This window comes from Cladophialophora bantiana (genome assembly GCF_000835475.1).
Source record: "Cladophialophora bantiana CBS 173.52 unplaced genomic scaffold supercont1.14, whole genome shotgun sequence".
Lineage (NCBI taxonomy): Eukaryota > Fungi > Ascomycota > Eurotiomycetes > Chaetothyriales > Herpotrichiellaceae > Cladophialophora > Cladophialophora bantiana.
Window position 1 is genome coordinate 167,108 of NW_015971588.1, and position 25,261 is coordinate 192,368.

At 51.9% G+C, this 25,261-nt stretch overlaps 12 protein-coding genes across 12 annotated transcripts; 6 read left to right on the forward strand and 6 right to left on the reverse strand.

Moving 5' to 3' along the window:
• Window positions 1-488: 488 nt before the first annotated feature.
• Window positions 489-2,612, forward strand: Z519_08855 (uncharacterized protein; the record flags this gene model as incomplete). The annotated part of the gene is made up of 2 exons (XM_016766582.1): window positions 489-2,027; window positions 2,076-2,612. 2 exons carry the CDS (start codon window positions 489-491, stop codon window positions 2,610-2,612), a joined length of 2,076 nt encoding a protein of 691 aa, XP_016616880.1.
• A 1,190-nt stretch (window positions 2,613-3,802) lies between these two features.
• On the forward strand, window positions 3,803-4,937 carry Z519_08856 (uncharacterized protein; the record flags this gene model as incomplete). Its single annotated transcript, XM_016766583.1, has 2 exons — window positions 3,803-4,005; window positions 4,145-4,937. The coding sequence occupies 2 exons, from the start codon at window positions 3,803-3,805 to the stop codon at window positions 4,935-4,937; spliced, it is 996 nt and encodes a 331-aa protein (XP_016616881.1).
• A 349-nt stretch (window positions 4,938-5,286) lies between these two features.
• Z519_08857 (uncharacterized protein) lies at window positions 5,287-8,019 on the reverse strand (the record flags this gene model as incomplete). The annotated part of the gene is made up of 1 exon (XM_016766584.1): window positions 5,287-8,019. The coding sequence occupies one exon, from the start codon at window positions 8,017-8,019 to the stop codon at window positions 5,287-5,289; it is 2,733 nt and encodes a 910-aa protein (XP_016616882.1).
• A 581-nt stretch (window positions 8,020-8,600) lies between these two features.
• Z519_08858 (cytoplasmic tRNA 2-thiolation protein 1) lies at window positions 8,601-9,824 on the forward strand (the record flags this gene model as incomplete). Its single annotated transcript, XM_016766585.1, has 1 exon — window positions 8,601-9,824. One exon carries the CDS (start codon window positions 8,601-8,603, stop codon window positions 9,822-9,824), a length of 1,224 nt encoding a protein of 407 aa, XP_016616883.1.
• Window positions 9,825-9,827: 3 nt separating this feature from the next.
• Z519_08859 (uncharacterized protein) lies at window positions 9,828-11,360 on the reverse strand (the record flags this gene model as incomplete). The annotated part of the gene is made up of 1 exon (XM_016766586.1): window positions 9,828-11,360. The coding sequence occupies one exon, from the start codon at window positions 11,358-11,360 to the stop codon at window positions 9,828-9,830; it is 1,533 nt and encodes a 510-aa protein (XP_016616884.1).
• Window positions 11,361-12,013: 653 nt separating this feature from the next.
• Z519_08860 (uncharacterized protein) lies at window positions 12,014-12,828 on the forward strand (the record flags this gene model as incomplete). Its single annotated transcript, XM_016766587.1, has 3 exons — window positions 12,014-12,193; window positions 12,245-12,666; window positions 12,741-12,828. 3 exons carry the CDS (start codon window positions 12,014-12,016, stop codon window positions 12,826-12,828), a joined length of 690 nt encoding a protein of 229 aa, XP_016616885.1.
• Window positions 12,829-13,171: 343 nt separating this feature from the next.
• On the reverse strand, window positions 13,172-14,140 carry Z519_08861 (uncharacterized protein; the record flags this gene model as incomplete). The annotated part of the gene is made up of 1 exon (XM_016766588.1): window positions 13,172-14,140. One exon carries the CDS (start codon window positions 14,138-14,140, stop codon window positions 13,172-13,174), a length of 969 nt encoding a protein of 322 aa, XP_016616886.1.
• Window positions 14,141-14,820: 680 nt separating this feature from the next.
• Window positions 14,821-15,807, reverse strand: Z519_08862 (uncharacterized protein; the record flags this gene model as incomplete). The annotated part of the gene is made up of 1 exon (XM_016766589.1): window positions 14,821-15,807. One exon carries the CDS (start codon window positions 15,805-15,807, stop codon window positions 14,821-14,823), a length of 987 nt encoding a protein of 328 aa, XP_016616887.1.
• Window positions 15,808-17,130: 1,323 nt separating this feature from the next.
• Window positions 17,131-19,103, forward strand: Z519_08863 (uncharacterized protein; the record flags this gene model as incomplete). Its single annotated transcript, XM_016766590.1, has 8 exons — window positions 17,131-17,300; window positions 17,348-17,473; window positions 17,523-18,243; window positions 18,293-18,368; window positions 18,419-18,603; window positions 18,657-18,706; window positions 18,758-18,821; window positions 18,894-19,103. The coding sequence occupies 8 exons, from the start codon at window positions 17,131-17,133 to the stop codon at window positions 19,101-19,103; spliced, it is 1,602 nt and encodes a 533-aa protein (XP_016616888.1).
• A 1,120-nt stretch (window positions 19,104-20,223) lies between these two features.
• Window positions 20,224-20,553, reverse strand: Z519_08864 (uncharacterized protein; the record flags this gene model as incomplete). Its single annotated transcript, XM_016766591.1, has 1 exon — window positions 20,224-20,553. One exon carries the CDS (start codon window positions 20,551-20,553, stop codon window positions 20,224-20,226), a length of 330 nt encoding a protein of 109 aa, XP_016616889.1.
• Window positions 20,554-21,411: 858 nt separating this feature from the next.
• Window positions 21,412-22,464, reverse strand: Z519_08865 (uncharacterized protein; the record flags this gene model as incomplete). Its single annotated transcript, XM_016766592.1, has 1 exon — window positions 21,412-22,464. The coding sequence occupies one exon, from the start codon at window positions 22,462-22,464 to the stop codon at window positions 21,412-21,414; it is 1,053 nt and encodes a 350-aa protein (XP_016616890.1).
• A 720-nt stretch (window positions 22,465-23,184) lies between these two features.
• Window positions 23,185-24,447, forward strand: Z519_08866 (uncharacterized protein; the record flags this gene model as incomplete). The annotated part of the gene is made up of 2 exons (XM_016766593.1): window positions 23,185-23,724; window positions 23,773-24,447. The coding sequence occupies 2 exons, from the start codon at window positions 23,185-23,187 to the stop codon at window positions 24,445-24,447; spliced, it is 1,215 nt and encodes a 404-aa protein (XP_016616891.1).
• Between the last annotated feature and the right edge of the window lie 814 nt (window positions 24,448-25,261).

Sequence of the window (25,261 nt, forward strand, 5' to 3'; positions counted from 1 at the left end):
GCCGCAGCATTCGGATCATCTGCTTCGCCTGACGACTCGCTTTAACTTGCCTTCCTCACCTTATATGAGGATGAAGTGGTCATGAAGCCTCTGCGCGCCTCCATCACAGCCGCCACCGCCCGATGATTCGATTATCGTCGTTGTCGCGACACTGATCCAGCCCCGTAAGACGACCCTGGCCTGGCGAAACATCGCCCACACCAGATTTTCTACAAAACGCATCCACGCCGCGTCGACCGCCAGGAGGAAACCCATCGACCCCATACCTATCTGATTGTATGAAGCCTCCAGATCATACAAATGTGACAACACTTCACTCCGTTCCGAACAATTACAGCGTCTCTCCGCGAAAAAAAGTGGGGCCAGAGGGATCGGAGGTGGGAAAAAAAGAGAAGGATAAGAAACTCAACAGAAGTAATCAGAAACACTGCCCTACACCGTTACGCGGTCTTTGCGATACGACATATTCCCAGTAAGCTCCCCTGAAGATGATGGCCCAAAGTTTCCCGCATCATGCGGGCATCGCTCCGGGTCATCCTGGACTGCCTCCGGGCCATCCCATGGGAATGCAACATCCTGGCGCTGCTCACATGGGAGGTCAACCTGGTCCTGGCATGATGCAGGCCATGCACCCGGGGGTGTCTGCTCCTCAAGTTACTCAAGGTCCCATGGTTACTGGTATGCCGCCCGGTGCTGGAACTCCGGCCCCAGGCCCGATGCACAACGGCATGGCCATGGCCCATATGAACCCTCAGCAAGCCATTTTTCAACAGCATAACCCGCAGATGAATTATAGTCAAGGGATGATGACGCCGCAACAGCAGCAATTCATGGCTCGCCAGCGCATGATGCAGCAGATGTCGCAAGCTCAGGCACAAGGCATGCCCATGGGAATGCCAAATGCGCCCGGCTTTAATCAGGCACAGTTGGCGCAAATGAAGATGGGCATGGGCATGCACCCGCAAATGCAGATGAACCCCAACCATCCCCAGATGCAGACCCTGCAGCAACATCAACACAACCAGCAGCAGTTGATCCGAGCGCAGCAGGCCCAAGCCCAGGCGCAACAACATGCGGCGCAAATGGCAGCCGTTGCTCAGAACCAGAGGGCCGTGGCTCAACAGATGCAAATGTCACGATCGCAGGAACAAACCACTCAACCTCCACAATCGCAACCCACGCCCGCTCCACAGACACAACCTCCTCAGCAACCTCCTCCGACCTCACAACCCCAGGCTCAGCCAGCGCAACCCAAACCCCAACCGCCACAGCCACAACCCGCCAATAACCAACAACAAAGCCAGCCGGCCAGCCAACCAGTTAAGACGACGGAGCCAGAAGAGGAGCCTCGGATGAAGCAGCAGCAAGAAGCGGCCGCCAACATGATCCTGTCTGAACTACCGAAACAAGACATGATCGGTGGTCAGTGCATTCTGAAGCTGATCGAGTATCAGGATCTTCTCGCGCACCCGGAACGACCAAATGATTTGGACTACTGGGAAGCATTGATTACCAGGTTCTTTTCACCGATCGGATCGTTGAGGCAGCAGTTTTTCAACAACAAATCCGGCGGTGACAAATCCTTCCAGCTCCAGTTTCCTTCCCTGGCCCGCTACTACCACTCCTATTTTGCAAGCGGGGTTAAGCAAATCCTGTTGCAATCTTTCGAACATACCCAAACCAAGACAGCCAACGGCGGAGTCCATATCACGAGTAGCAGTGCGAGTCTGACCTATGTTTTTGGCAATGATATCCGAGTAACAACGAACGGACAGTTGCGCGTCCTTTTCGATGACGTTCAAACTATTGAGCACCTGAACATCAGCTCGACCGGATGGCAAGAGTACATTCCACGAAATGTGTTGTTACAGCCGACATCGCCGGAGCTGAAGCAGAGCCCCAAAATTACGAACAAGAACGTCAAACGAACACAAGGCAAGGCAAATGTACCAGGAGCAGGGCACGTAATACCCAGCTCGGGCGTTGGTGAATGGGGTGTCCCCCAGCACATCTCTCAGTTCTTAGAGGTATGTGGCTTTTTGGGAATGATCAATCAATGACTAATAGGTTGGCAGATTGCCGAGGTCATGACAGCCATGGGCCCACTCATGGAGTATTATCAGCAACATCCGGGAATCTCTCCCAAAGACACGTTACTGCGAGTCACGCAAGAGAATGCCCAAAACATGGCTCAGGCTAACAACACGCGTTTGAACCAGATGGCAAGGTCAGCCAATGGCCAAGTGATGTTTCCCAATCAGATGAACCCTGGCATGAACGGCCCAAATATGATGAACTCCCCTGCAATGGGGCACCTTAACGTTCCTCAAGCCCAAGGGTCGCCAATGATGGGAGGCCCGGTGCATACCCCCAGTCCTGCACAGAATCCCACCGCCGGAGGCGTGGCCATGATGCACCAGATGAGCGCTCAAGGGTCAAATCTCAGCGGTAGTCAAGGCCCAAGTACGAACACTAGTCCGAACGTTTCCAACAAGAGGCGACGTGCGAGTGTCGTCAAGTTAGAGGAAGAAAATGCGCCGGGGGAGGTGAATGGAGCCAACAAAGTCAAGCCAAGTCCAAAGCTTGGCAAGAGGCAAAAGGGATCTGCGTGAGGTTTGACCTGTCCCTTGGACTGATCCAGAGTTTGAACACAGGTCTCCTCGCCGGCAGATACCGAGGCAGTTCCGCTCTGCAGGAGGGTGTGGGCATTGACTGGCCCTAAGTTGTCTAGATGATCGAGATGCACTGCAGTGCGGTGTTTGAATGGATATTCTCCGGAGATGTTGTTTTCGTTTTTCTTCAATCGCATATACCCCTCGTAGGAGTTGTCTCCAAAGGGGTTTGGTGTCGGTGTTGAAAGTCGGGTTCCGGAAAGAATTTCTCTGCCTCTTTGCGGTACGGGGCTCCAAATGTGCCGATGAACAGATGTGTTGCTGTCTAGACGGGCCGCGACGACTTTTTCTTTGGGGAGCTTGCGACAAAGAGGCTTTGCACACGGAGAAAATGGGCGGCTGGGCAGCTTCGACGGGATTTTGTATCATTATTTCGACGTTCTATGTTTGTCACAGGGACGGATCTTGATGATTCGGTTGAGCTTGCAAGCCTCCGATGTTCTGGATATATCACGCTCGAACGCGACACGGGCATACGAGCGTCAAGTGGAGGAGTGCGATGCAGACATGCGGCGGCAGGCTGAACCTGAATCAAGTCGACCGACATGGATGAGAAAAGATGGTGCATGTGGGTGGACATTGGTACTGGCGCGCAGGACTCTGGTGGTAGCGGTGCAAGCAAGGAGGAGTGATATAGCGGTATAGCGGGTGGGCGTCGGGTTGGATACTGAGGATCAGGATCAGGGGTTATGTCAATCAAGTATCGCCGCTGCTTGCTAATAGAATTGAGATGTCTCCATGGGAAAATTCTACTTAATACTTTTCGAGATGTACTACGAGTCGGTTGTCCGGATGATGGAATGCCCTAAAGGGTGTGCAGCCTTGTAGTGAGGCCCTTTTGCATTGGTGAGGAGGCCCTCGAGCCGGGCGCAGAGTCGGAGAAACGTAATAATGTGGTGTACGGATTAGAGTACGAGACTACACGTTGAGTACTATTTGTTGCCTTTTCCACAGATGCATAAAATTGATGGTAGCCCCGTATGTCAAATCCTTCATTCCCTTATCAATCCGACTCTGCTTATTGCCATCAGCCCAACTTATTCCTGCGTGCAGGATCGCTGCCGTCTCAGCCGGCCGACGTTTGAATGGTATCTTTGTCTGCTCGACGCCGGAAACAAGCATACATCAGGATGTTAAAAGAGGGCCAAATGTCAAAAGACTCGAAGCCAGGCGCCGGAGTCGAGGCGATCCTGGTAGGCCTCTCGGGCCCTTCGTCGAGCGGGAAAACGACGCTGGCGAGACTGTTGCGCGACGTCTTCAATCTCGACGCCAAAGGGTGGAAAGTCAATCTATTCATCCTGCACCAGGATGACTTTTATAAAACGGATCAAGAGTATGTAACTGGTGCCCCTTTGAACCTCGATGGCTCCCGACATGTATCGCTTGGGCGACGCTCGAGAGCAAATCTGGGGGCTTCTTCACGAGCTACCATCCATGTTCGGATGATCAACCCCTAGCTAACTTGTACAAAGGATCCCGACGGTCACAGTATCGTCGAAAGAATTCGGCACCCGCGAACTCCAGGACTGGGACTGTATCGACTCGTTGGACCTTTCCTTGTTCGAACACACGCTCACCCACCTACGGGACCACGGAAATTTACCACCAGAAAGCGCGTCCAAGGAGGACCAGAACACCGTTGGACACAGTGGGGTCTCTCGTGCCGAGGTCGAGGAGCACAGAGAGAGGGTAAGGACGCGGATGGAGGAGCTTGTTCGGAGACGCGATAGCCAGAAGACAGGTGGCGGAGAGGAGGGAGAACGCGATGGAGGAGGCAAAGAGATCCGCATCTACATCGTCGAAGGATTCCTCCTCTACCCGCGACGGGCACCATCCTCGACTTCTTCAACCTTGTCCGAGCCCTCATCGTCCGACCATCCTCACTCGGCATCAGGATTGAACCGTCTCCACTACCTAACCCACTCGCTCCTGCATCCGCTCCTCTTCCTTCCTGCGACGCGCCCCCAGACCCTCTCCCGCCGGGCCGCCCGCACCGGCTACGTCACGCTGGAGGGATTCTGGGTCGATCCGCCGGGGTATGTCGAGGACATCGTCTGGCCCAACTACATCCGGTACCACGGGTGGATGTACAAGGATGGGAACGTGGACGGGGACGTCTTTGACGAGGAGAGCTGTGAGCGGGAAGGCGTGAGGGTCTGTCCGGGCGCCGGGGAATGGAAAATGAAGGAGGTGTTGGACTGGGGAGTCCAGAGGGTGGAAGAGGTTGTGCAGGAGCGGATACGAGGATTAAGCAATGACGGCTGAGAATGCGGTCGTGGCCGGGGAGGTGTTGTTGGATTGTGGTCCATTCTCTCAACGACATAGGCACCTCATCTTGTAGACTCGATACAGATGGACATACTTTCGATACTCGAGCTGTAGCTCAGGGCATGGTTTGTGTAGTCAAACGACGGGAAAACCGGCAACGCGAACGAGACAAGCCTTTCTGGTCAGTATCAACACTAGCATTACGGATAGAGCCGAACTCTGGCGACATCACGCAGCCTTTAGGATGGTCTATTGTCTATTCGACGGGAACTGCAAAGCCGGTCTCTTTGCTTTCTTTTCAACACCCCGTTTCAGGCCCTTGAGCGTAAGCCCATTCGAGGAAGTCTCAATCCCTCACCTTGACCGTATCTCTAGGCTTCTCATTTTCCTTCTCAACAAACCCCAGCCTGGGAGCCTTCTTCTTTCCGCGCTTATCCCCAAATTGTTCGTCAAACTTCTTGATGTCCCGCAAACTCGACATATCCTCCGAGATGCTTGCTGAAATCTCATCCAAGGCCTTGTCAAAGTGTTTCTTTGTGAGTGTACGTCGTTCGGGATGCTGATAAGGTTCCTCCCCCTTGTGCTGTTTGGCCAGCTCATTCTCTTCCCTGACACAATTCAATGCCGCAGCAACGGCGACGTTCTTCAAGTCGGAGCCCGAGTAGAACGGGGTCTTTTTGGCGAGATCCTGCAAGTTGACATCCTCGCCAAGTTTCTCGTGACGTAGGTGTATCTTGAGGATCTCCAATCTATCAGGCTCCCTCGGGAGGTCAACCAGCAAGCGGCGTGGCAAGCGGCGAAGAACTGCGTCATCGAGATCCATGGGTCGATTGGTTGCGACCATGATGAATGCGCTCCCCGAGTCGTTGCTCATCCCATCCCACTCTTTCAGAAATTGGTTGAGTAGCTCACGATGACTGACACGCCGGCCTTGATTGCTCCTCGCGCTGAACATAGCGTCAGCCTCGTCCAGAAAGACAACACAAGGCGATAGCTTCCTCGCTAAGCTAAACAGTGCCTTCACATTTTTCTCCCCTTCGCCGACATACATATCGTTGATGTCTGCCGCACTGACCTCAAGCATCGTCGCACCAGATTCTTTAGCGACTGCTTTCGCAGCAAGAGTTTTACCTGTGCCTGGAGGACCATAGAGCAGAAGTCCTGGGATCTTGTCAGAGGCGAGGACACCATATTTGAAAGCCTCGGGTCGAATGAGCGATAATGTCGTCAAGGTTTGGAGAGTATCAATGGTCTCGACGGGCATATGCACGTCGTTAAAGGTTGTGTTTAGATTTTTCGCCTCGATTATGCCGCCCATCAATCGTTTCTCGTATTTGGAGGCCGACGCGCGTATTCTGGCAAGTCGATCATCCTTATTCATATGCCGTTCTGGAACTTCTTTCTTTGCTTCTTTTGATTGCTTTTCGGCCCACCGAATTTTGGTCTTGTCACTGTGGTTTAGATGTGAAGTTGCAGCGCTAATGATGGGTTGTGGCTGGTCTAGGGTCATAGGAATGTCAGCCTCAGCGTCTCGATGCGCCGGAACAGCTCCTGCGATATAAGTGGCCAACCGTTGCACATATTGGTGATTCCAGACCTGCCCTTCCAAACATGATCTGTCGCTGCGAGTAATGCGGTCGGAGAAATCACCTCGCCAGAAGCCCGGTTCCAGATGAGCAAAGACAGATGGTTTCCAAAATCTCAGTGTCTCCCAGAGATGCCTCATGTTAATCGTGGCAATGCGTTGCTTCCGATCATGGAGGAGTGCAAGCTTGGATGTAGTGTTTGGTAAAACAGGTGTAAGGACAATGTTTTGTGACTTCCCATCTTGTACGCCGGTTTGGGACTCATTAATGCGTTCCCGAGTGAAGGGTTCCTGATCCTCCCGAGCAGAGTCTGTCCCAATCAGCAGAATGCATTCACCCTTGCTTCGTCGTTGAGCCAGTTGCCTGTGAAGGTTGTTCAGAAATGAGCGGCCCATGTCCAGACCCTGGATGGCCTTGAAGTCTCTGACGTGGACAATCACGGCGCCTTTTGGGACGCCGCTCCTTTTTGCTGCAATCTCCCGTTGTCGTTCTAGATCATTACTCGGCTCTTTCCCCAGCGATCCCGTAGCCGTTCGCCGATCCGACAAGCCCTTTAACAATTTGTATATGAGCCCCGACAGCGCGCCTTGATCATCCCGTGGTTTTTGGGGGTCGGTAAAGTCTGGCCACATTCTCAGCGTCCCTCGAGGCATTTCTGATCGCATACCATCCCCAAATTCTGGGAGTTGTCCGATTATCGTCTTCAAGATTGCCGTAGGCCTTCCGATGAACATGGGCATACCTATCCGAGGAGCAGCAGGTGCGGAATCCAGATCGTCTATCATATCGTCAATGTCTCCGTCGTCGTCGTCCACATCCTGAATCTCGTGTGATGAATGTTGTTCGGAGAGGTCTGGGAACGCGCTTGAAAGCACATCGTAGCTGAGCATACGGCCCGCCTTTGCCGTGCTTTGGTTTGTATGATTCCGGTGAATTAGGTCCGCAATATCCTGAGCATCTACAACCATTAAGTCACAGCCAAGCTGGCGTGCGATATCCTGGACAAGATATTCAAGTAGCAGATCGCCATCTTTGCCCGCATATTGCAGATGAAGGTGGTCTTTGAAGGACTCGACGCCATTTTGTTGACTCTGGTTCTGTGACACTTGCATGAGACCTCTTGCTGTCCGCATGACCTCTTCATATTGTTCGTCCACGACATAATACTTTGAGGATATCGAGGGATTCGGTGAAGAGGTCGGAGGAGGCAATGTTTCCGATAGCTCTGATTGGTCCTCTGCCAAGGGTTTTGTGCCATGCGCGTTGAGAGTCGAATGGGGATCGCTTCCTTTACCCTCTGAACCGTGGGAAGGAGGACAGCTGGGGTCCGGTGAGGAGCTTTGCTCAAGAGGCTCGCCGGTAATCAGATCTGCAGCCACTGTTTGAATTCTCGAGGGGGTAGCCGGAGCAAGAAACTCTGACCCAAAGAGAGTCACATTGCTGTCCATGAACCATTCTGAAGCTTGATTTTCCGTCTCGCCATCTTTGTTCATGCGATTCCGCAGCCTCCTTTTCGCGGGTGAGCCGTAGTAGTGTCTCGCTCGAGCATCGTCCGCAATTCGAGTGACGTGGTTCTCATGAGAACTGGGTCGACATTGATTGACGCGGGCCGATGGCTCTTCGATATGGTCACTTCCTCTTGCTACCTCTGACCGAGAGGATCCATGGCTTTTTGAATCATCACTGATCCCGCGGGTACTAAACGAGCTTATGCTACTCGACGGTTTCTGTGCAGTCCGAAGGCGAGGAGGCGTGCAAAAGGACCGGCGTGTGTTCCGCGATTGGCATTGAGCGCAAAATCGACAAGTGGAACATATGGCTTGCGAGAACCGTAGTTCCGCTTGAAAAGTAGAATGCATTCGAGCGAGAGGCGAGAAGGGCGTAGCACGGAGTAAAGAGAGGAAGGACTTGCCGCCGAAAACATTGAAATTATAGCGACAGGATCGGAGGAAATTAATACTCCGCCGTAGGATATCACACTCCTGGTTTACTCCGCCGGAATTTTTGACTCCTCGACTCCCACTTTTCGCCATGAAAAATCAGGGAGGTTTCCTTGGTCCCCCAAAGTAAGAAGATGGCGCCGACTATCTGCGAGATCTGTAAAGACTCGCGGGCGGCAGTGATTCGACCAAAGAACTCTCAAAAGATCTGCAAACAATGTTTTCTGTCCGTCTTCGAGGCCGAGATTCACGAAACCATCGTGAGGAACAAACTCTTCAGCCGGGGAGAACGCGTGGCCATCGGAGCATCTGGCGGCAAGGATTCAACAGTTCTCGCTTCAGTGTTGAAGACTCTGAATGAGCGCCACGACTACGGCCTAGATCTCGTACTCTTGTCCATCGATGAAGGTATCAAAGGTTATCGAGACGACAGTCTTGAGACGGTGAAGCGGAATGCCGTGCAGTACGCAATGCCCCTCGAAATTGTCGGATACGATCAACTCTATGGATGGACGATGGACCAAGTCGTGGCCCAGGTAGGCAAGAAGGGAAATTGCACATACTGCGGCGTATTCCGCAGACAGGCGTTGGATCGAGGGGCTGCAAAGCTTGGCATCAAACACGTCGTAACCGGTCACAATGCCGACGATGTTGCCGAAACTGTCATGATGAACCTGCTTCGTGGCGATCTGCCGCGACTTGCCAGGGCAACCTCTATTATGACCTCCAGTTCTGCGAGCGAGATCAAAAGGAGCAAGCCTCTGAAATATGCCTACGAGAAGGAAATCGTCCTCTATGCTCACCACAAGAGATTGGATTACTTCAGTACGGAGTGCATATACTCGCCAGAGGCCTTCAGAGGCAGCGCTAGAACGTTGATCAAGGATTTGGAGAAGATTCGGCCAAGCAGCATATTGGACATTGTGAGAAGCGGAGAGGACATGGCTGCCCTCGTGCCTCCCGAACTAGCCAGTTCTGCGTCCTGTGTAGTGGACGGTAATGAGCAGACAAACGGCTGTGGCGGTCAAAACCAGACGACCGACTCCATGGTCCAGTTGGAAAGGGACCTGACCGCCAACGAGGCAGCTGCTGAACGCGAAACCGAGGCCCAATTGCCCCAGCAAGCAAGCATTCACGACAAGAAACGACGAGGGCGTCGAAAAGTCGCCAAACAAGTCATGGGTCAATGTGAGCGATGTGGTTATCTTTCAAGTCAGAAAATCTGCAAGGCTTGTTCTCTGCTAGAAGGACTCAACAAGAGTCGGCCACGCACTGCCATTGAGGTAGGAATTGAAGATGAAGAGGGGAGTACGACGTTAATGAGGCAAATTGCTGGACTCGCCATTTCTGCTGGCTGAGCTTCAGGCGGTTTTCCGTCGCGAGGCTATCCCTCTATCGAGCGCTGTGGCCACTGACAACCATGCTCTTTCTATCAGCAACAGCGCTATCTGCATGAGGAGAATAGCCAGCCTCAGCAAATAATTCTTCATGGTCAAAGTTGGCCTCTTGCCTCCAGACAACGTCGAATCGACAAACTCAAAAGGCAGCTTTGCTCCCAAATGATTCATGGCGACCGACAGTCCACTACTAAAGCCATCTTCATGAAAGCCATATTTAGTCCACGCTCCGCAGTAGCTGATGTTCTTGGTGGTTTGAATCTTGTACAACAGTTTCTGTGACCTGATGGCGGCGGCATTGTACAGGGGACGAGAATATTCCCATATGCCCTGCGCCAGCCGAGGATCGGGCATGCTCAAGGGATTCAATGTGACCAGGATGGGACCAAACGTGTGCTCTGGTATTTCGTGGATTGAATTCATCCAGTATGTTAGACAGCCTTTGGAAACGTTCTTGCCCCTGGTAGGCGGGAATGGGGACTCGGTGATATAGTTCAAGGATGACCAGGCATGCCGTCTCTTTGGCATCAGGGAGAGATCCGAGTGTAATACGGCAACATTCCTACTGGTGGCGAAACCACTCAAAATTTCAATCTCCTCTCTGGTTGCTAGTGGTCGCATGATGTCCAGAGCTTGAGCACCCTGCGTCGCGATTATTACGTGGTCGAATTCATGGTCTTTTCCATTTGCCCTGAGCATGACAACGCCTTTGTCACCCGAGTTCAGTATGGTCACTCTGGATTTGAGGTGGATTCGGTCACTAGGGAAGTCTTTCACCACTGCCTCGATATACCGCATCGTTCCGGCGGAAATGGTCCAACAATCTGGGAGTTTTGCCATGGTACTCAGCATGCCTTGGTTGTACATAAACCGAATCACTGTGCTGGCCGGGAGCTCCAGAGAACAGTGATGAGGACTCATACTCCAGATGGCGGCCATCATCGGAATGAGATAGTTGTCACGGAACTCCTGGGAGTAGTGTTCGCGGTCAAGATATTCGTCAATGCTTTCTCGGAACTGGGGTTTAGTCTTGTGCTTAGTTTCTTGAGTGGTGGTGTTATCCTCGCCATCATCTTCTAGCAGGAGATCAAGTGCGAACTCGTTGAACCGGATGACTTCAAAAATCAACTTCCACGCGGCAGGATTGAAGAAATTCCTCCTTTGGGCAAAGATGGAGGACCACGATGTCCCCGCCCACTCAACCGTCCCTTGGTCGCGGGAGACACTAAAGGTCATGCCCGTCTTCTTAGTCGGGATACCCAGCCCCTCGAGGAACCGGATGAAGTTAGGGGAGGTAGCAGCATTCATGACAATAAAGCCGGTATCGACTTCGATCTTGTGCCCATAGGGCCCTTCGTAGGCGATGGAATTCGTGTGTCCGCCTAGACGTGACGCTGCCTCGAACAGGTGGACTTCATGGCTAGTACTGGTATTGAGCGCCCACAAAGCACCAAGACCCGAGCAGCCGCTGCCCACGATTGCAACACGCTTTCCCATGGTTGCGAGACTCGAGCGGGCTTAATTGTCAACCGACCCGTGAGATTTCGACCTGCGGCCTCAATCCTCCGAGTAGTTAATGGTTTAGCCGTCTCACCTTCAGATCATTGCTCGAGCTGGGGTGCTCGAATTGCGGGCCATCGGCCAGTCCATGATTTCAAGCCTCTGAATCAAATTGTCTGTGTTGAGAGGTCCTGGTCTTTGCCTGCCAGCAGAAGTCCAAATGAAAGCTGTGCTTGGGGATAACTGGCTCGCTGGGTACCTCGTTGGTACATACCATACCCGTAAATTGCAGTAAAACGAGGGGCAAAAGCGGCGTCGGCGATTTCCGAAACGGGACCGCCTTTCGACCATCGAGCCGTTCTCGCCTCTGCCGACGTCAATTGCGATCAGACACTGCGTCCTCTCACTGCGCCTCACAACCTGATAACCAGAATTTGATCATCCCATCACTTTAAAACCGCCACCTTATAGACCGATCTACCTATCCTCCTGTCCGCGAACGACCTTCTCCGACACGCGAACGATCTGCTGCTCAGCGCTTCACTTCCCTTCTAGTCCTTGTTCTCCAGCGATATACTGTAATTAGGCGCCACCGAATCCCACCAAGTCCCTGGAACTCATCTCCCAGCCTTCAGCTAGGTTCCACCACTATGGCAAACCCACTTGACACCGATGCGGGCTCGGAGCTCTTTAGCACCTATGAAGCCGAGCTGAAACTCGTCCAGGCAGACGTAAACCAGAAACTGGACCAGATTCCCGAACTCGCGGGGGAGGAGAGGAAAGCTGTGATCCGGGGTGCGGAGAGGGCCATCGATGAAGCCAAGGAGTTGGTAGGTATTTTTGTTCCAAAGGGATCTATACTCGCTCTGACTTGGGAATAGCTCGACCAAATGAACTTGGAAAAATCAAACATTCCGACCTCTCAACGGAGCAAAGTAAACTCGCGTTTCCGTAACCATCAGTCCGACATCGACACCCTCCAACGGAAATTGAAGTCACTCGCCGAGTCCGAGCGCAAACAGCTCTTCGGCGACAGATACACGGATGACCCCGACGCCGGTCCGAGAGATGCACAGTTGGAGCAACGCCAGCAGCTACTCTCTGGCACCGAGCGGTTGGGCAGGAGTTCAGACCGGTTAAGAGAGTCCCATCGGATAGCATTGGAGACGGAACAGATCGGGGCATCTACGCTGGCAGATCTTCATCAGCAGAGGAATGTGATTGAAAACACGCATCGAAATCTACTGCAGAGTGAAGGTTACGTGGATCGGAGCGTTAAAACCTTGAGGGGAATGGCGCGCAGGTAAGCATCTCCTTGTTGACATTCATGATTGATCCCGGGAAGCTGACATATATGCTTTGATTTTGGTGAAACAGGATGGCAACGAATCGGGTGATTACCATCGCCATCATTACTGTGCTCGTGCTGCTTATCATTGGCGTAATATACAGCAAGTTCAAGTGAGCGATCTCGTGTGCTTGGGTTGACCTGGCATGATTGGTTGTTGCAGTCAATCATGCTGTCGTACATATGGAATGATGGAGAAGGCGCATACAAGGTCTTGAATCAGCACCTGTGATAGAAGTCTTTGCTTCAGAAGTCTCCCTAGGGGTATCGGTCCGGTTGGTATGCTTTCAGAGGGAAAAAAGGCAAGAAACTATGCAATGTGCCCCAGGCAGAACATGGCTTATACTTTCCAAGTTGGGATACGGCATGTTCTCGACTAGATGTCTCTGGTGACCCATGCGCCGTTTCGTCCACCCATCTAATCATGCACAACCCACATGTTTCGGGCTTTGAATGAAATTCAACCCGTATATCTAATAATGCCTAATCCAATATTCAGGAGAAATCCTACAATCACCGCCATTTTGCGTCGCTGGCTCCAGATGCCTTCCTCGCGCACTCCCCACATAAGACATCCGATGGGCCAAAAGAATCCCATAGCCGTGCCCCAGATAATGTCATCCAGAGCTCCAGCTGAAACATCCTCGTCGCCGATCCCAGCAGAGGCTCCCGGGCCTATTTCCATGCCTAGATCGGCATTGGCGCCCGTGGAGTTATCGAGCCAGCGATCTTCCATATTCCGCAACGTGTTGGGCGACGGCATGGTGTCGGGAGTATGTGTGTGTGCTTGGATAGCGAGGAATTGAAGCCTCAAGGATTGCACCTCGGCGGCGCTGAAGCCAGAGTTGAGGAGGCGGTCGAAGCCGCGAGGTGCGGGTGTGGTTGTAGTCTGCTGGTTTGGGACGCCCGCTTTGTCCTCATCTTGATCCTCTCTTGGTTGAGCTGCAGCGGCGATGGCGGCTTCGGCTGCAAGCTCTGAAGCAGAGAGGACAATGTCTCCTATAGAGCAGTGGATGTAGATTCTTGACTGCGACGGGGGATCCCGTACAGGCTGCTTGCCTTTCCCATTATCTACTCTCCCGCCGCCCGAGATCCCGCCCGCTGCGCCATTTGGTCTGTCATCGTATGGCCCGGGGGTGCCAATCCGACTCGGCGGTCTGGAGACGTTCCTTTTTAACGAAACGGTGAGCGGGACGTCGTCCACGAGGGCCTTTCCCGCATGGATCAATCGAATGCGGTGTTTCGCGTGTTCATCTGGGATGCGCGAACGAATGAGCTGCTTTAGTGTCGCTGTATTTGCATTCAGGGAAGCAGGGATCGAAAGTAAGAGGTCAGGAAGGGAGGCAGAGAAGCGAATAGTCAGGTCGAAATCGTAGTCTTCGTCACCTTGTGGTTGTTGATTTTGGAGGAGGGGTAGTTTTAGGGACATAAGGGCGGTGCAGAGGATGTTCTGCGGTCGCCCAGTGCGGGCATGCCGTACGACACCAGTTCTATGAAGGTCAGTGCATGGGAGTGGTATTGAGACCTGATCGTGAGAACGGGAGGCGATGGGTTTGATGTTGGGATGGATGTTGGAGATGATGGTCTCCACTGTAACCAAATACGAAGTACGAAAAGTACGTTGGTACTGACAGCGGAGTATGAAAAAACTACTCGCCGAGCCTTTACCAAATTTCTTTCAACATCGCCACAGCGACCTGCGCTGCACTATCTGACCCTCACAACCTCATGCCTTCCAAGACCTTTGTGCTCGGCAATCATGGGGAACGGCAATACCTGAGACGAGCAATTTTCATTGTGAAAGTGATACCGTCGTTATGCGCTCGAAAGGGCCGCAGCAGTGAAGGGTCAACGGCTGAAAAGATGGATCAACCAGAAATTACGATATCTTCAAGCTGCAGTTCTCCTGGTGAAATGCCTGACGCAGCCCACCTGTTTCATACTGCAGCCGACTGTGGAACAAATCACTTGAAATTTAGCACTTTAGAGAGTCGAGATTTATGTGAAAGAAGACGAAAGAACTGGTAAGTACATGGAAGAGGATGGCCCTGCAAAAGATCCATCCCGGATATAGTCCGTTCATTAGTTAAGTCGAAAGGAGTAAATCTTCTATGCAACGGCGACGGGTCGCGGCGCCTGGCTCTGCAATTCCCGTTCTTTGAGTCTCTTCTTCTCTTCCTCCAACATCCTGGCTTGACGTCGAACTCGCTCTGGCACCACGCCCTCTCTCTTCCCCTGAATTTTCCATCCTCGCAGCATATCTTGTCCCCCGAGCTCCTTGATCGTCTTCAATTCGACAAGACTATACTGACTCTCGTCCTCGCGGTCGAAGTTGAAGGGCTTCACCAGCGACACTGGTGGATTGGTGATGATCCGGGGTAGGCGGCGTCCATTCTTGGAAGCCGAGTGAAGCATCAGCGGATGCAGCAAAATGACGTCTCCAACTGAGCCCGTCATCTCATGAAAAGAGGCATCGTCGCAGCCTTGGACGACAGTATGGTAAAACTCCAGACCACTCTCGAAATTCTCGGTTCCTCCAACCGGGGACATTCGTGGAAGGACACCCTGGGGATGGTCGTACAGCCACTTCCCGATCTTTCTGACACCCTCCGAGCAAATCCAGGTCCCGCCGCCATTGGGCAAAACATCTGTGAAGAGAGGGATAACCAACAGGCCCTGCTCTGGAGAATCCAGGAAGTGAACAAAGAAATCTCCATCGACATGCCACCCGGTCAACTCCTTGGGGTGGGCCTCCTTGCCTTCGTGCTCTTTTGTTCCCAGATTGACGATAAAACTGTCCCTCCAAGACTTGGAATCCTCAGTGATACGTTCCTCCCCTCCTATCAGCTCGCAGATGGCGTTGTATGCTTTGGGCGCGAAGTCCTTGACCTTCACCTCTCCATGTCCGGGCATGTTGGTCCGTTCGGTAGTCCAGGTGTCAGGGTTATTGGGGTCGAAGCCCAGCCTTACCCAGACGTCCTTGGTCCACTCTTCAGCAGCCTCGCGGGTGAAGCAACCTGGAACACGCAGGTAGCCATGTTTCATAAAGCAGTCGACCTGTTCAAGGGTCAAATGCTTGAACGTTCTGCCTTCCATGCTTGGTAAGGAAAGAGGATCAGCGAGGTTGAAAAGAGTATGTCCCGTATCTCGAGATTGAGAGATCTTGAGCTCGACGGATTCTTAATACTTCTTTTCAATTTGGAGCTGAAGGAATGTGATGGCACATTTGCTCCGTGTATCTGAAGCATCTGACAGCGTAGGGAAAGACGCCCGCCGCATTGATACACACCTCGATACAGACCAGCGGCCTTGGCATGTCTTTTCCCTATTACCAATGATTCCGACCTGAATTTAGCCGGAATCCATCCTCAGTCCCAATACCAAGTCTCAGATGATACCTCTACGCTGCTAAGATCAGAACTCCGAGCGGACAGTCACCCGAGAAGATACAGCGGATGCCACTCCCTTCTCTTAGGTTTGTTTCTTTCACTCGTGGACTCTGATGGCCCCACGTTCCCGTCCTCGCCAAATCATCCTCGGGCGGGGCTGAGTTGAATGAAGATGCTCGTAACCGGTAAGACAAGCCGAGCATCCCAAGGTATTTATTGAGGTCCTCTAGTGGGAGCCAGGCTGAGATCATTGGGACCAACGTCCGTCAGGGCACATTCTCGAGTTTGAAAGATTTACCGGAACAGAAATCACAAACAGAATGATGTGTTTGATGCTTCATTTGGTAAGTCCGTGTTGCACTTGGGTGATGGATAATAGCCATTGTTTTATGCTATGGTCTACTGGCCGGGGCTACATCGGGTTCCAAATCTTCCAGCAGCTCGCCAGCATTCGTTTCCGGAGAGCACGCTTCGCTCGAGCAGGTCACGCAAGACTGAACAAGGTGGATTGATATCTTCCGCCATCAGCTGCCCGACAAATAAACAATCATCTGCGTTGTGCTGGTGGCTTGGCAATTCCTGCCGATTTCCCGAAGCTTTTTCCAAGCTTCATTGACGAACAAATGAAACGTGGTCGAGTGCAGACTCTGGGGTCCAGATTGGGGTAATTAACTATCCCACAGAGACTCCACACAGGGATCGACAGTTTGGAGATAGTAGAACCTGGGACAGGGCATTCTCCTATTAGCCTAAAGAAGGCTGAATTGAGGTACCTGTGTCTCCTTCGACATTTCCCGCGGCACACGAGACAGGTCATCTTTTGATTCGACAAAGCGATCGCGAATGGCATAGCCGAGCGACATGGTGCACCTTACTACCGTCTATACCAAGACTTTCGGCAGTTTGCTTGACAAGATGAACAAGGACCATATATCCTCGACGGGGATAACCTCGAGAGATTTGTTACAGTCAGGTTGACTTCTATTACATTGCTGGATCAATTTGCAGGTACCAAGACACACCTGGCACAATGGTCGGTATAGCAGCCATGCAGCATATGCACAAATCCGAACGAGAGGTCGCTGTTGCTGAGGCACCCGCGCTTCGACGTGTCATTTGGTACAAGGACCCCGGTTTGAGGAAGCTCTATGGCATGGCAATCGCGCTGTTCTTCGCTTCGGCGACGACAGGATATGACGGGTATTGCGCGTATCCAAGTTTGCTTTGTAAGTGCTAACAACTATTAGGTCCATGCTGAACGGTCTCCAAATCCTCGACGTGTGGCAAGACTACTTCCACCATCCCACAGGGTCGATCCTCGGTCTCTTCGGGTCGATTTACAGCATTGGCAGTCTCGCAGGGCTACCATTTGCGTAGGTGGGCCTTCTGTGAGACAAACAGTCCCGCTGACCTCTCCATTAGACCATACTTGTGCGATATTTGGGGCCGGCGCATCGCCATTATGGCAGGGTGTGGTTTCCTCTTTGCTGGTGTCGCTATCCAAAGCGCCTCTCAAAATTTCTCCATGTTCATTGCTGGCCGTTTCTTTGTCGGATTTGGCAACAGCATGTGTTCCAATTCGGCCCCTCTCCTCTTAACCGAGCTGTGCCATCCGCAACATCGCGGAAGGGTGACGACCGTCTACAACCAGCTTTGGGATATCGGATCCATTGCAGCAACGTGGATTACCTTTGGTACATTCACCATGAAGAACAACTGGTCGTGGCGTATCCCTTCAATACTCCAGGCTTTCCCGACATTCATACTCTTCTGCTTCATCTGGATCATCCCAGAGTCACCCCGATGGTTGATATCCAAAGATCGCCATGCTGAGGCTCTGACAACACTCGCAAAGTATCATGCGAATGGGAACGAAATGGATCTCACCGTTCAGTTTGAGTACCGCGAAATCAGGGAAACCCTCCGCCTCGAATTTGAGTCGAAGAAGTCTAGCAGCTTCTTGGATTTCCTCAGGACGAAGGGTAACCGATATCGAATGTTACTCGTCATTGCTCTTGGTCTCTTCTCCCAATGGAGTGGCAATGGCTTGACCAGCTACTACTTTGCCCTCGTGATGAAGAGTATTGGAGTGACAGACAAGAACGAACAGTTCGAGATCAATGGCTCCAAGACTATTCTTTCGGTCAGTGCCTTTATCTGGCAGGGATAACGGACAGCTAACTTGCTTGTAGCTCATTGTCGGATTGATTGCCGCGGCAGTTGTCGATCGATTCGGCAGACGACCACTATTCTTGACTGCAACCTTTGGTTAGTAGTTGCGACACCCCCTTGCCGTCTTCTGCTAATCTTGGTGACAGGCATGTTCGTCTCCTTCGTCCTTTGGACGGCCTGCTCCGCTCTGTACGACCTCGACGGCAACCTTGCAGCAGGAAAGACAGTCATCTTCTTCATCTTCCTTCATGGTGTCTTCTACAACATAGCCTGGTCCGGTCTGCTCGTTGGGTATACAGTGGAGATAATGCCGTACAAATTGCGTGCGAAGGTGAGAACCGCACAATGACCCGTTCGTTGCGACATTAACAAGCCCTTCTCTAGGGTCTTATGCTCATGAATTTTTTCGTCCAAGCTGCTCTCGTGTTCAATCAGTGAGTCTTTTCGACAACCGGAAATGCATTCCGGTATCTGACTGCAGTTAGGTATATCAACCCAATCGGCCTGGCACATCTAGAACCTCGCTGGAGATTCTACTCGATCTACTGCGTAAGTTTCCTCTTCTTTGATCCGTCATGCAAGTGGTGCGGCCCGTTCGGCTGACATGACTTGTCTCCGCAGGGCTGGCTCCTTTTCGAAGTTATCTTCGTGGCTTTCTTCTTCGTCGAAACGCGCGGCGTCACGCTTGAAGAGGTTGCCAAGATCTTCGACGGCGAAGACGCAGAGGTTGCGCACGTCGACCTGGACGTTGTGGAGGAGAAGGTGCAACACGTGCAGCAGGTCGAGAAGGTGGGGGTCACAACACTCCCCCAGCACGCGGAGAAGGTCTGAGCTTGGACGTGGCGCACCGCATCTAGGGATGAAGACTTTGATGTGATCAGCGCATACCCTATGGGGCATCAGTGTTCCTCAAGACACGGTCACAAATACCATTCGGCACCAAGAACATGCTCATAACAAGTTCTTTCAGATCTTGACAATGATAACGCCCCTGTCACGTTTGCGTGCACGGGGTTAGTTGTCCACATTCTAAAGATCGTAACTCTTATCTACTGAGTGCCTGCTGGCCACACATGTGTCTCCTTCACAGCTGTTGACGGAGGAGACTGGAATAATATATGCCGTGTGAACAAGGTAATAGAATTCATCGTTGTGTGGCCCAGCAAGGCAAATTTTGGAGAAATTGAGCCGACCAAGACAAAAAAAAAAAGGGGGGGGGGGGGGCAGAGCCTTGCCATGTTAACTCCTTCCCCTCGTCGATCGGGAGCCGTGGATCTTCCTCGAGATGAATATTGCTCGTTACAATCAACACGGCTATAATTTGCTGTGGGCGAAGCGAATTGTCACGAGCTAGGAAAGTTGACGTGAAATCAAGCCTATTCCATTGAATCTGTTTGTCGACTGCCATCTAAAGTTCACTCATACCCTCTCCCGAGCTCAGTTCCAAAATCCCCATCTGCCAATTCCAACTCTCCTCTGGCCCGTTTCTCAAGCCTCATCCCCTGTTAATATTAGCTTATTTTGGGACAGTGGTGAAGAACGTGTTTGTACAGTCAGTAGCTGTAGAACTGACCCAGCCCGCACCTTACTCGAGCTAAGACTCTCCTTTGACTTAATCAATGGTAGTCCAACATCTGCGATTAATTGGTGCTTATATCAGGGTAAGCATTCGAGACCCGTACTCCTAGTTTCGGTACTATATTGAGAATCAATCACCGTTCGAGGAAACTTCGGAGCTTAGGCATGGCAAGAGCCATCGAGGGCATTAGGAGATTCAGCGTCGCCGTGGCCATTGTTTTGGTGAATACCCTAGATCCGGGTCACTCATGCCGTGGAGGAGTAGGGAGTCGTTGAAATATTCATCCTCCAGAGTACCGTGACACATCGATACTATCCTTTGCATCACTGAGTTTTTGTTGTTTCCTGGTGACGCCCTTTCCATTTCATTGGTCTACATGACCAGTTTCAAAGGATCCAGGTCACCGTTAGGCCCGGCAGGCCGACCTTTGACTTCCTCGGCAGGTAGACCAATGTTTTTGAGGTCCAAGTTGCGCATTTCAGGGTCTGGAGTCCTTGAGCGGTCTTGACACATTACTGCGGTGTAGATATTGTCCAGTGGGTCATCCTCTGGAGTCTTAGCATCTCTCTGGTATCTGGAAATGACGGGTGCCCCTTGCGGGCTGTTGGAGATCGGCGCTGAAGGGTTTTGACTGAGCTGAGCCGTCGCAAGCAGTCCATGTCTGTTGACTCGGTTCGGAGCTGATTGCGGCGTCTCTGTCATGAATGTTCTGTCGAGTTATTCTCCCTAGGGCCACCGAGCTAGCCATATTGACACCTGAGTCCACCTCAGACCGAGACGCCATGGAAGAACTTGACCCTGTATCCTTTTCGTGTCGCAACAGGTAGCTTAGCATGAAGTTTTCGTTGTGTCGCGGGCCAGTCGGCCCATGCTGACCGTTATAGGCGGACGACAATGACGGTGGCTTTGGTCAAGATGGCTCGCATCGAACGGAGACAGACATCTCTACCAAGTCCTTTGACTGACATAAGAAATCGGAAAGTTGACTCGAACCACCAGCATTCTGCCAATATCTCCCTGAATGATGTATTGGGTCCTCTAATGCACGTTCATGACCCTGTAGGATGGACATGTTGACTTTGAAGAAGAGTATTTTCGCGCTGGGGACTGCATTTTCGTATTTTCTGTCCTCAAATCGCTTCCTGAGGCCGCCGGACCTCCTCAGTCTTATCTTGTAGTTTGTTTCTTGAGTCAACAGACTTCTTGATCTCTCTCTTCAATATGCATCTCAGATTCCGCCTTCCCAGGACCGAGGTTTCCCACATCAAGCTGAGAGTTCTCCCTCTCCAGCTCGACGATTCTGAGCCCTACAATTGACATTCCATGATCATGTTTGACCGGCGTAATTCTTGGACGATGTGGTACGATTCCTGTCAAGAGACTTACTATATCGACCAACTAGAGTAGACATTAGAAAATCGGCCAAGTCGCCTTACTTATCTAGGTAGGCGATTAATATTTTTTTGAAGCAATGTCCAGGATGCCCGTATTCACCGAGGTCAACTATGTCACAGTGGCTACTGTGTGATGGGCTCGACTTCTCGACCGACAGTGTGGACACTATGGCGGGAAGATGGCCTGCAGCAACTCTTCGTCGACACAGTCGTCTTTCCAACTAGGGCCTTCCTTCCTCCAAGACAGCCAGTTCTTTGCCATCGCCCCATCCTCACTTCTCAGTATGCCCACGGAGACATCCACGACTTCCGGCCGCTCATTGTGCCAATAGAATATGGTTGCACCACATCTGCCACAAAAGCTCCTGCAGGTATCCTTGCTGGACCAGATATGTCTCAAGGTGGCGTTCCCATTTGAGCCTTCCTGGTCTCCCTCCGCACCAAACTTGACCGTTGCTCCCGTGTCGGCGAGAAAGATGCGGACCGGTGGGATATATGCCCAGGGCTGGAAAGAGACACCTGTGGCCAATCTGCATGAGCGACAGGTACAAAGACCGGCCACATACTTGTTCTTCTCCTCCGGGATATACCTCTGCTGCAACTTTAATGACTCGAAGTTTGGGCGAGTGATCCTGACGTTGACTCCTCCACAGTGACATTTGGCCTCTAAGGATTCACTCTCAGGTCGTAACATTTGTCCGACGTGCAGAGACATTTCCTGCAACTCAGCCGCGGTCACTTGTCTGCTGTTATACGGACGCTTCTCCCAGCATTCAACTTCCCGCATGCCTAGCTTGATCAATTTCGCTGCCAAAGCACCGTCTCCTGTGTCGGTCACAAAGATGTGATGGGTAGTCCTGGTCGTGTTCCTTGTGCGAGAGCCAAACCCTGTCTGCTCAAGTACGCCGCCCATAACCCACCATCTGCTTCCCTGACCTCCAATTTCCTGAATGAACATGTGCGACCCGCACTTGCCGCAGAACCATCTGCGACGCGTGTCCGAGCTATCGTAGTGGACAGCTTGGTCTAAAACATCCTGGGGTGGGGATTCCAATAGCTGAGGCGATGACAGGTACAATGCTCCGGTCACATATCGGCAATCGGAGCAGTGACATAGACTGCTATCCATCGGCAAGCTCTGATCCGTGGGCAAAGCATACGCGATCGCGCCGCATAGGCACCTTGCTGCGACTCGCTGTCGACTGGCTATCTGTGGCATTGTTATGTCGCGGATATGGTGAAGCAAATTTCAACCGGCTCTCGCGGCCGAAGTACGCCCTGTGGTTTTACCCTAGCGAGTCCCACCCGATGTCAGCAGTCTGCAAAACTTGGAGTCGAGCGAGGCTGAGGCCCCTCGGTACGGCGAAGCTATTGCCGAAGCCTCCGTACTATAACAAACGATCCTGGCAGCCAAAGAAGGTTACAGCTTCGACTTGTCTCCTCTATCTGGCTATATTGTATCTATCGAGGCGCTTCGTGGCTGCCCGAATTTGGACCCGGCGGGACACATGGGTGGCTTGAGACGGCTTAGAGCCTAGGGGGCTTGTAACGCCCTTAGGCTGGTGAGGCTGGTGAGCCCCTAGGCCGAGACTGACGCCTAAAACCTCCCACCATTCCTTTGTCCACGGCTGCGGATCAAAACCTATGCTTGCAATTTTCTCCGCCAAATATACTAGATATCAAGCAAACAAGAGGAACTCTTGGCCTTAACTCTAGCACGTCGTCCGTGAGGAATCTATTTATGAAACCTACCGGGTCACCTGACTCACGTCAACCGTCTCCGGCTTACGGCCTCATGTTGAATACCAAAGTCCGATTCTCGGCTTTCTGTCGACCAAATTCCAGGAAGGTGATGAATATGAATTTCAGTCATCAACTCCCTCCCTACAGAAATTCATCTCATTGACCTTGGCGGCTCAACCATGTCACAAGATTCACAATGGTCCTCCAAAATCGTTCAGTCCCTGTGATATACTTCCGTGGCGGCACGAGCAAGGCCCTCTTTTTCCGCGAGCAACATGTTCCTCCGAGAGGCACCAAGCGTGACCGTTTCCTTAAACGCATTATGGGTTCTCCAGATCCTCTTCAGATTGATGGTATGGGCGGGAGCCATCTTGTGACCTCGAAGATTGCGTTAATCAAGTCGTCGGACCAGCCTGATGTCGACGTCGATTACACGTTTGTCCAAGTCGGAATCGACGACGAGACTGTCAGTGATAAGGGAAATTGCGGCAATATCTCTGCCGCTGTTGGCCCGTTCGCTGTCGACGAAGGCTTAGTCAAGGAATTAAGGCCGGGTGTGACTATAGACCCGACGGTTACAACACAAGAGGTCCGAATTTATAATACTGGGACGAAGAAAGTCTTGATTTCCCATGTGCCAGTCAACCATGCGACGGGCAAATTTGTCGAGTCTGGTACTTTTGCTGTTGCAGGATGTCCCGGCTCAGGATCCCCCATTCTCATGGACTACAGCAATGTAAGTGGGATGTTGTCTCTGATCTACCGCATATCCTGATAGTCAAAGGTCATCGGTGCAGCTCTTAGCAGTGGCGTGCTTCCCACGAGTAGTCCTTTAGACACGATTGTCATCAATGATTCTAATATTGACATCACCGTCTGCGATGTTGGCAACATTATTGTCTTTGCACGAGCCAAAGACCTGGGTCTCGCAGGAAATGAGAAGCCCTCCGATCTTGACAACGATCCGGCGCTCATTGCCAGAATCAGAGAGCTCCGCGGCAAAGCTGCGCAAATGGTTGGGATGTGCAAACATTGGGAACTTGTCGACGCTCAATCACCAATGCTTCCGATGGTAGCCCTTGTTTCTCCTCCTACAGACAGCAGATGCGACGTCCAGTCAAGACTGTTTTTGGACAATAAGTGCCATACCTCAATGGCCGGAACTGGCGCTATTTGCACTGCTGCATGCAGTCGAGTTCATCGGTCGGTTGTGAACCAGCTATTGACAGAGAGGAATTTACAGAAGACCACTTTGGACATTGAGCATCCATTAGGCAGTATACCCGTGCTTGTCAAGGTGCGTTCCACATCCAGCCAGAATGTACCCGAATTCGAAACACTTTCATTCGTCAGAACTGCTCGACGGATATTGGAGGGCAATATTTGCATTCCAGACAATGTCAAAGACTGTTTTGAGGAAGCAGAACACCCCAACGAATATAGTCGACGTCCGGTTTAGCCCAGCCTATCAAGCAGCTGTGGCGTGACTTGACGTTCCGAGGCTGGGTTGGAACGTCTGTGATTGCACGAGGGGTCTGTGGGCTTCTGGAGAAGGTTCAAGTCGATGTGGGAAAGTCCTATGCCGGGTTGGAGAGCAGTCTCAAAGTGGAATGGGAAGATGGGACTACAAGGACAACGCATCTCAAATATTCCGCGGGTGAGGCCGATAATCTAATGACCTAGGCAACCTGGGGCGGCGCCCGTGCGAAGTTTCTCAGTCTTGTCACGAACATCCAGGAAGAGAATGAAGCAGGAAGCAAGTGGAATCTACGATGCCGTCCGGAACTTTAGTGACTTTAGAGTGAAGGGGATAACAGAGCTGGTAAAGTAGTCGTTTTCTGCCCCATCACTACTAGGTATCCAACGGATGCTTTGCATTGACTGTTTTCAATTTAACCTAAGTAATTTCTGCCTTTCTTTGCCCGGCCTATCATTATTTAGTATTAGTTGATAATAGGGCGTATTATGGCCACTCCGTTCATGCCAAAGCCCATTGGAATTGACCTTTTGCTGCTTTTCGTCCTTCGCAGCCCCTTCCCGTCCTTTCTTGCGCCGCTGCTTGTCAACCCAGCCTTGAGTCATCAAAACCAAAATCCGGCGATGGTCGTTTGGCCCATGTCTGCCCTCTTCCGGATACATGCGCCACGCTGTTGGGCTCTCTCTTGGACTCCCTTTCGGACGCCTAGGGGAAACATGCTGAAAACACTGCCATATCCTGAACCATGGAACGTCGAGGACGTGATATTCTTCTTGAGATCAAGAGGTTGTGCCTT